Source organism: Aphis gossypii, chromosome 2 (genome assembly GCF_020184175.1).
Source record: "Aphis gossypii isolate Hap1 chromosome 2, ASM2018417v2, whole genome shotgun sequence".
Taxonomy (NCBI): domain Eukaryota; kingdom Metazoa; phylum Arthropoda; class Insecta; order Hemiptera; family Aphididae; genus Aphis; species Aphis gossypii.
Genome location: NC_065531.1, coordinates 51,310,413 through 51,320,024, shown reverse-complemented (window position 1 = coordinate 51,320,024; position 9,612 = coordinate 51,310,413). Strand labels below are relative to the sequence as shown.

Here is a 9,612-nt window from a genome sequence, read left to right as displayed (position 1 = left end):
CATAGTTTTAATTCATTGCTTTAGAAAAAATAATTTTTGAATACCTAGCAAAAAAATGCCAAGAAAATAAAATTGATATTTTTCATTCAAGTATCCAATTTTGTCAAAAAAATGTATATGGTATTATGCTAACTTTTTTTTAATTACAATTAAATAAACTTGACTTATACGTTTTGTATTTATTTATTTTTATGGTTTAACTTTAAATTTAAAATATAAATTGGATCTAAATGCACTTTGTACTAAATAAATTAGGTCAAGATTACTAGTACAATATTTTTTGGAATAATTGTGATGTTGACTTAAGTTATTTTTAACACTAGTGTGTTTGCATTAGACCAAATATCCTATAATTCAAACAAACATCTTACTTGCAAAAAAAAAATGTCATAATTTGTATTATAATTTATTTATGTATCTTCATAAAGCAATTATTTTAAGTAACATATTATTATAATTTTGTTGTTTTTAAAGTATGGGTTGTTTCTTACACTTTTAACAGTCACATTAAGGTATAAAAATTTTTACATTTTATCAACATTTATAATATATATACATAGGTTTATATAATTATATTACATATTACACTTCATTGATACTAATTATTAATACATAATATGTATATGTATATTACATTATAATTTAATTGGCGCACTTTCTTAGGTAAAAGAACATTTACCCACAATCCACATTTTTTGCTTAATATATAAAATTATTTTCTGGGATATTCTTTTTTCATCACTAAAGGTGACTATTCTTACAAAGTATAGAACTAAGTACGCCACTTTATAATTTATTTATATTAGTTTAAATTTAAAAAACAATATTGATATACTATACAAATAATAAATCACTTAAATTAAGAAAACTTAACTTTAAATAAGCACCTTTTTTTTTACTCTGTTAAAGTCAAAATTAATAAAACCAATAAAAATAAATTCTATTGATGTGAAAGCACATTTTTTTTTTTTTTTTTTTGGTTTTATCGTTTTGTGACAATTTAAAATTAATAATAAATAAATAAAGCAAGCATAAAAATAGTGAAATAGGTTAAATTAGTGAACTTTGTAAAGCTATATTATTTTTAAGGTGTCGCTGAATGGACTTTTTTTCAACTAACTCCAAAGCATTTAAATCTGGTCTTAGAGTACACAACCATGATATGAATTCATCACAACTAGATTTACAAGAAAAATGCACAACCCAATCATTGCAGCTTTCCTCTAATGTTGCATCATAACAGGACCATTCCTTTTTTATAAAATATATCATAAGTATTATTCAAATGTATTAACCGTGAATAAAAATATACTTATTATACTTACAATCACAACATAGTAGTGTGATGGAGAAGGCGAAAACTTCAATGAATCCATATTGACTAATAACATACTGTCTGTAATTGTGTGAGGAAAATTATATAAAACTATATGACTATTAGTCAACAAACAACAGTATCCATCAGGTAATTTGGATTCAATATTTAAATTTTTATGCTGAAAATGTTATCAATAATTAAATATGTATACACTAGAAGATTATATTTGGATACAATATATTTATTAATGAATTATTTTATTATAAACTAACTTTTTTAAGCAATATAACTTACACCTGTCATAGAATAGCTTAAAGCATTAAACCATTTTTCTTCTTGACTACAATCAGCAGGAGCCAAAATAATTATATAATTAATCAGCATAATTTCAATAGAGTAAGGTCGATCAGAACAAATTTTTCTCACTCTTTTACAACGACCAAATCTTAAAGGTATAGATTCACATGGTAATTTTTGATCTGGATGTTCAAATATGTATAAAATATCTTCACTAAAATATTAATAGAGCTAATTATTTTATTTATTGCAAAATTCATATTTAAACTATTATTATTTTATACATTATTTAAAGTTTGTTTTAAATAATGACGCATGGCTATATAAGTAACAATACCTTAAACGCACAAATCTTGGTTTCCATATAGATCCCTTTTTAACCATTAAAAATTCTTCTAAATGAGATTTTAAGTTATTTGAAGATTCACTTTCTTTGTAATACCATAACCATGTATAATATTTAATTTTTTCATCCTAGAAATAAAAAATATTAGTTTATTGGTCTAATAGTTATTATATACTGAGTTTAAATTATAAACTATAAAAAAGGTTTACCTTAGGTATTGAAATTTGACATTTTACAGCCTCATATAATTTATCATCATGGTTAATATTTATGACAACAAATGCATTATTTGGGTCATAAAATCCACTACATCTGTAAGCATATTCTAGACTGCCAATCATTTCTAATGCAGATTGAACATCAATTGCTGTTATTAAGGTACATTTTTTTGATTTTTCACTAACGAAGACTGCAGTTTGATCACATGGACCTAAGGCTATTAAGTCTAGGCTTGAAAAATTTGAACTATAAAATACTTCTAACCGTTTAGTGTATACATTTTTAGTTAAAACAAAAAATCTAATATTTGTAATAACAACAAATAGAGGTGATCCGCCAATACTTAGCATTCTATAAATCTGAAATAAAATAATAGTAATTAAATTGGATGCATGGAAGTAAACTATTTGTACATACTTTATAAATAGATTCTTTGGTTTTTAATAATAAATCTCTTTTAATTATATTAATCAATTGGTTAGATCCCATATCTAAATGTTTATTCCAAACATTACTACATTCTTTATTCATCATTTCCTGTTTTATTTGATTTAAAATGACTTGTTGAGATTTGAGTTCGACATTTAAGGCATTCAAGTAAAGAGAAGGAAACTTTTGTTTTTTTGATTTTAAAACTGAACTTTTGGAAGATGTTTCACTTGGTTGTGGATCTTCTTGTCCTTCAGGTGCTCCTCTTTCGCCACATTCTCCAATTCGTATTTGAATGAGATTCCCATTTCCAGGTTCAATAACGTCTTCGTGGAAAGATACTCTTTTTAGTCCAACCACCGGATGCACCTGTTTGGTGTTGGACCGGTGGTGGACAATCGAATCTGGCGAACTGGTCGACATCAGTTAAATGGTTACATCGGAAAAAAATATTAATTACTAACTAAAGGACATTTAAATAACTGAACAATGAAAACAATTAAACTTTAAAGTGAATAAACTATCGAAGAAAATAGATTTAACTACATATTTATAATATTTGGTCACATTTGTTATTTTTTGATAACAAATTCTGTGATACTATAAATTGTTCTGTGGTGATACCACGAACCACGAACTAAGATCGTGATACCAAAGTGGATTGATAATGTGTACATCAAGGACTTTAAACCATGAACTAAGATATTATCTTAGTTCATGCTTTAAACCAAACTTAGATCATAATATACTATATACTATAATATAGTATATTATAGTGTGATACTATTATGGCAAATAAACACTAATAAAAAAACATTTTGCCTATGTATTCTTATAATTTAAAATTTTTTAATCACTATAAGACCAACTTAAGAGGAACTTTGTATTAAATATTGTGTATCAAGTATTTTGACTTAGTCAAGAAAATTTTATTGATATTTATAAAAAAAAAAAAAGCGGGCAAGTGAGTACCGCTCTGCTGTACATTAGGTGCCGTATGGATCATTATTATATATTATAGGAGTGTTAAATTTGAATCCAATGATAGTTATCATTGTATACGAAAAACGATTATGAACGAAGATGATTTGTCAGCCTAGGATATAATTTCTAGTGATTGGTGAAAAAGGTGGTTTATGTTTTAATGGCCTGAATACAACAAAATTTAAGTTCTTTTATAATAATTGTAAGTTAAACTTATGAAAAACCTTGTATTAAATTTTCAACTCTTAGCTACTTGTACAAAATTTTTTATGAAATATACCTACAAAATAATTTGCAAATATTCATGGTTTTGACGAATTTTCGTCAAAATTTGAACTTCAAATGCTAATAAAAAAAAAATTGTGCCTATGTATTCTTATAATTTTTTAATCACTATAATAATAACTTATGAGGAACTTTGCATTAAATTTTCAAGTATTTTGATAGGGCCAAAAAGATTTTATCGACACATAAAAAAACAATTTTCAGAAAAATTGAAAATTTCAGTTGTCTATAAATAGCTCAAAAAAAGTCAAAATTTTTCACTAAAAATACTTGAAATTTTCACCAAATGTTAATGTCAGTAGTATCTGAATATATTTAAATTTTCAAAAAATTTTGACTTTTTTTGAGTTATTTATAGACTATAGAAATTTTCGATTTTTTTGAGAAATTTTTTTTAAAATGTCGATAAAAAATTTTTGGATGACCAAAAAGTTTTGAAAATTTAATACAAGGTTCCTTATGAGTTGTTTTTATTGTAGCTAAAAAAAATTAAAAATCGTTAGTCACAATTTTTTTTTATAAGAGTTTATAGTTCAAATTTTTACGAAATCTGTCGAAAACGCGAAAATTTGCAAGTAATTTTGAAGTTGAAAAATCATAAAATTTTTTTCTTTTATAACTAAGTTTTGAAAATTTGGTACAAGGTTCTCCATACATTTTTCTTCAAATATCTGTAAAAAAAACTCTACCGGATTCAGACAAAAAATTTTTATGAGTGTTTGAAATTTAAATTTTTACAAAACCGCACTAAATAACGGTTTAGCCTCAAACGATTTTTGATATTTGTTATAATTCAAAAAGTATAAGTCGTAGATACTTGAAAATTTTACCAGTTATTTAGATTGGCATTTTATTTACTTGATTTAATTTTCAAAATACTTTGAGTTTTTTTGAGCTATTTATAGACAACTGAAATTTTCAATTTTTCTGAAAAATTTTTTTTGAAGGGTCGATAAAATTTTTTTGGCCCTATCAAAATACTTGAAAATTTAATACAAAGTTCCTCATAAGTTATTCTTATAGTAATTAAAAAATTATAAGAATACATAGGCACAATTTTTTTTATTAGCATTTGAAGTTCAAATTTTGACGAAAATTCGTCAAAACCATGAATATTTGCAAATTATTTTGTAGGTATATTTCATAAAAAATTTTGTACAAGTAGCTAAGAGTTGAAAATGTAATACAAGGTTTTTCATAAGTTTAACTTACAATTATTATAAAAGAACTTAAATTTTGTTGTATTCAGGCCATTAAAACATAAACCACCTTTTTCACCAACCACTAGAAATTATATCCTAGGCTGACAAATCATCTTCGTTCAGAATCGTTTTTCGTATACAATGATAACTATCATTGGATTCAAATTTAACACTCCTATAATATATAATAATGATCCATACGGCACCTAATGTACAGCAGAGCGGTACTCACTTGCCCGCTTTTTTTAATATGCTGAGGTTTTGAATTTTCTCTATAGTTATTTATAGGAAAATTTATGAAAAACTTTGTATTGAATTTTTCATTATTAGTTATAAATAATAAAAATTTTATCAATTTTCAGTTACAAAATTACTTGCGGATATTTACGATTTTGACATATTTAGTAAACATTTTAACTATAAACTCTTATAAAAAAAATTGTGACTAAAACTTGTGTACTTAAAAAATCGAAAATTTCAGTTGTCTATAAATAGCTCAAAAAAAGCCAGAATATTTTTAAAATTAAATTGTGTTTAGATACCTAACATGCTAATTTATAAACATTTGATGAATATTTCAAGTACGAGTATTTACAGCGATTTGTAAGATTCGTATTTGAGTAACAAGCCAAAAGCTTACAACCATATAAAAAAATCGATTTTGTCAAAAACTGGTTTTGCGTAAAAATTCCTGTTCTTCCGTCACTTGTCTTTTTTTTCCTCGAAGTTTTTAAAAACTGCTGGAAACTTCTTACATTTGACTTCTATATTGCATACCAAGAATATTCAATTTTCCATTAGAAGCCACCCATAAAGTAGTGAAGTTTTAAAACGAAGCATGCATTATTTCAACAAATTATGACTTACGGCTTACACACTACACACACACAAAAAAAACCATCATTATTCATTGTAAAATCAATACATTCTTCACTCCGTTCAAAATCTGAAATGTATAGACAACCAATTACCAATGTACATCAAAAAGTTAAATTAAAAATTATTTTATCAGTATGAGTAAAAAAAATAATATATATAGGCGTATAGCCATAGTAGCAGACTCATAGCAGAGACGTAATTATAAATTGGAGTTCCCGAAACAGTACTTATCGCAAATAATTGTTGGCCACCATGTATTTATGTTAGGCACCGACATTTTTAAATTTTTAGTTCAAAAAAAAAAAAATAAATAACAGGTTTCTTCACAACAATGGTTTATTTAAGTTTTGCAATTTAAAAATGTAGAGTCTGCTATTATGGCCATAGATACAAAAGAATAAAATAGATAAATAATATAACAATATAACAAAAAAATAATCTATGAGACAATTGAGAGTTAAAAACTGTTAAGTAAACAGTTCATAGTTGAGATTCACGAATTAGGTATTATTCTGTAGTACACTTTAATAGAGAGCCCATATAGTATTATTATTGTATTTATCTAGGCTCTCTTGGTATACTGCATAAAACCTATGTACCTATTAATTTATATATTGCAATGAACTTATGAACTATTATAATATGATCTAAGATACATACATATATTATAGACATAATAAGATCTATATAATCTTATGGATTCATGGTTCATAGAATAAAAACAATCTATTATCAGTATTCAGTTATCAATTAGTGATCAGATGATAAAATATAAGCAGCGACGATGATAACATATTATATATATTCTGTATTATCTGTGGAGCAGGGTCGACAAGTTTTGTGGTTTTGTTTTGTCATATGATGCCATGTTGAGGACAATTAACTAATATTATTTTAATATATTTTAATCCTCAATAGGTACTCAATAGTACAATATTAAGAACGTTAATATTTATGAGCTATTAAAATAATATAGTGCTACAATTTAATTGACTATCGTCCAAATTAACGAACAACTAAACATTTACTTAAGACAATTATTGTTTCACCGTGCTTCTTAAGCAAAATGTTGACTTTGAAACTTTTTCGTCAAACCAAAGGTAAGTATTTACATCACATTTAAATTATATTTAACCATAAAAAATTATCCAATTGTATTGTAACCATATACTTTTATGTAGGTTCAATGTTTGCTGCCCAAAGATCAATTTCCTTAAATGCATTGTCAAAGTGTGTGAATCAGTTTAATGTTGCCAGTCGCTTGGGCAACAAAACACTAACTGTAAGTGTGAAATGTAAGAAACACAGTTTGAATTCAATAACATGCTAGATGTTTTGTTTGAATTTTAGAAGCCTCTATTGACTGCACCAATGATAGCTCGTTTCACTGGAAGTACTGCAGCTGTTAAAACCGGAAAAAATTATGCTAGTCTTTGGAGAACGGAACGTATTGTTTCTATAGCACTTATGGGATTGTTTCCTGCTGCAGTATTATATTCATCACCAATAATCGATACTTTATTAGCAGGAAGTATTAGTCTTCATGTTTACTGGTAATGGCATGATATGATTAGAATTAGTTTTATAGTTTTAATTATTTATAAGAATATACATAATTTGATTATTTAAATAATAGAGTAAATTGATCATCAAACAGATTTTTAGTTAATGGGATTGGAAACTGTGATTGTATGTCTTTGTTTAACACACACGCAACATAGGATTATAGACATCTTTTATTTCAACGTACTGATTGATACAATGAAACGATAAGAATTCTGAAAACAGAGTTAAATTTTTTGTCAAGTCTACTTGATATACACTTTCTCACAAATTTTATATTATCCCCCCCCCCCACCCAAAAAAAAAAAATTCTAAAAACGATAATTAATAAATTGACATATTTCAATTTTTAGAGAAGTTAAAATCAAAAATGTGGGAAAGTTGATCTCAAAAAAATGTGACGACAAATTGAACTCTGTTTTCAGAATTCTTATCACTTCATATTATATCAATTGCTATGTTGAAACTAGAATACATCTATAATCCAATGTTGCATGTGCGTTAGACAAAGATAGAAAATCACTGCTTCCAATCCATTTAAGGCTATTATTTATGTTTATATCTTAGTTTTTACAAAAAAAAAAAAAGTTTAATATACAAACACAGAATATTCTTACCTTTTATTTAATAATAAAAGTTTGATAATACATCAATTCACTCTAATATTATGCTAACAACATTATTACTGCTGTACGTTTATAACTTTATAAGACAGAACCACAGAACAATACATAAGACTATATTGTATTCTCTTAAAGGAGTGAAAATAGTGATATCACTAATCAATATGGATAAATTTATGTCAACTGATTTACACATTTTTAAATATTTGGTGTTAAGATATTTAAAATGGAATCATTTTTATTTTTATGTTAGTTACCTACCTAAATATAATACAAATATAATACTATAAATGTAAGATCAGATACGGTTCTACGACTACATTTTCGTGTGGGCATTAGTAGATTTATAATTAGGTTTTAACTACGAATAATATTTCTAATTTTCTCCGTCTTCCCAAAAATTTTTTTTAACAAAATATTTATGCTTATATTATAGTATTTAGCTAAAAACTTAGATTTTGGTGTGACTCCTTTAGTTGTTTTTTCAGCCTTATATTTGGAAAATAAGAGTTATAGATAATTGTAAATTATCATTATAATTTATCAAATGATAAAACATCCTATTTTTATCTATAAAATGCATTTTTTAAATAATAAGGGACACCAGAAATTTTGGTATGGGCAGCTGCCCACCCTGCCCATATACTAGAACCGCCACTGGTATGATATAAGTAGATAATATATGTTGAGCATATTTTTTGAAAAAATATAATTATTAATTATTCATAATATATTTCTATTTATTTTTTTTAGGGGACTTGAAGCATTAGTAGTTGACTATTTACGTGTACCAGTTGTTGGACAGTTGGCTAACAAAACTGGACATGCTACTATTGCTCTTCTTGCAGTTCTCACTTTAGCTGGATTTTTGCAAGTTATTTTTGTTGGGGATGGACTTGGAAATGCAATTGTTCAACTTTGGAAATTGTAATATTACTTAATATATTTTTATATAGTACCTATAATAGTAACATGTAAATATTATGTTGAATAAAATCATAATTTCATCTATTTATTTATTGTTTGGAGATTAAAATCAAGTTAATTTTCAGTTGTAAATGTTATAAATGAATAATTAATAAAAAATAATTAGAGCAACATTTTTGTATACATTTTATTCTACTATTATATTAATACTACAAGTATTATTGCATTCATCAATTATTATGTTGTACTTGCAATTCACTAAAGTCAGAAAATGTTTCATGGTTAGGGTTAATTCCAAAAATGTGTGCGTGTCACTGAGAATGTTAGTATGTTACCATGATGTCACAAACAGAATTGTTACTTTTGCAATAAGATAAAAATAAATAAGATTATTACAAGTGTTGTACTCTCTTATTCAGCGTACACATTGTCATCCAAATGCAGCCATAATACCATGTACCTATATATCTGTATGCAGTGTGGATACTCTTCATTTTTTATATAATGTAGGCACAGAACTTATTCTGTTACTATATTAGC

At 25.7% G+C, this 9,612-nt stretch overlaps 2 protein-coding genes across 2 annotated transcripts; one reads left to right on the top strand and one right to left on the bottom strand.

Annotated features, from left to right (window-relative positions):
* Window positions 1–390: 390 nt before the first annotated feature.
* On the bottom strand, window positions 391–3,304 carry LOC114125605 (uncharacterized). The gene is made up of 6 exons (XM_027989328.2): window positions 2,598–3,304; window positions 2,171–2,539; window positions 1,953–2,089; window positions 1,613–1,829; window positions 1,326–1,496; window positions 391–1,251 (listed from the first exon to the last, which is right to left on the bottom strand). Exons 1-6 carry the CDS (start codon window positions 3,030–3,032, stop codon window positions 1,051–1,053), a joined length of 1,530 nt encoding a protein of 509 aa, XP_027845129.1. The 5' UTR covers window positions 3,033–3,304; the 3' UTR covers window positions 391–1,050.
* Window positions 3,305–6,827: 3,523 nt separating this feature from the next.
* On the top strand, window positions 6,828–9,245 carry LOC114125600 (succinate dehydrogenase [ubiquinone] cytochrome b small subunit, mitochondrial). Its single transcript, XM_027989323.2, has 4 exons — window positions 6,828–7,059; window positions 7,141–7,241; window positions 7,310–7,512; window positions 8,899–9,245. Exons 1-4 carry the CDS (start codon window positions 7,026–7,028, stop codon window positions 9,074–9,076), a joined length of 516 nt encoding a protein of 171 aa, XP_027845124.1. The 5' UTR covers window positions 6,828–7,025; the 3' UTR covers window positions 9,077–9,245.
* Window positions 9,246–9,612: the final 367 nt, after the last annotated feature.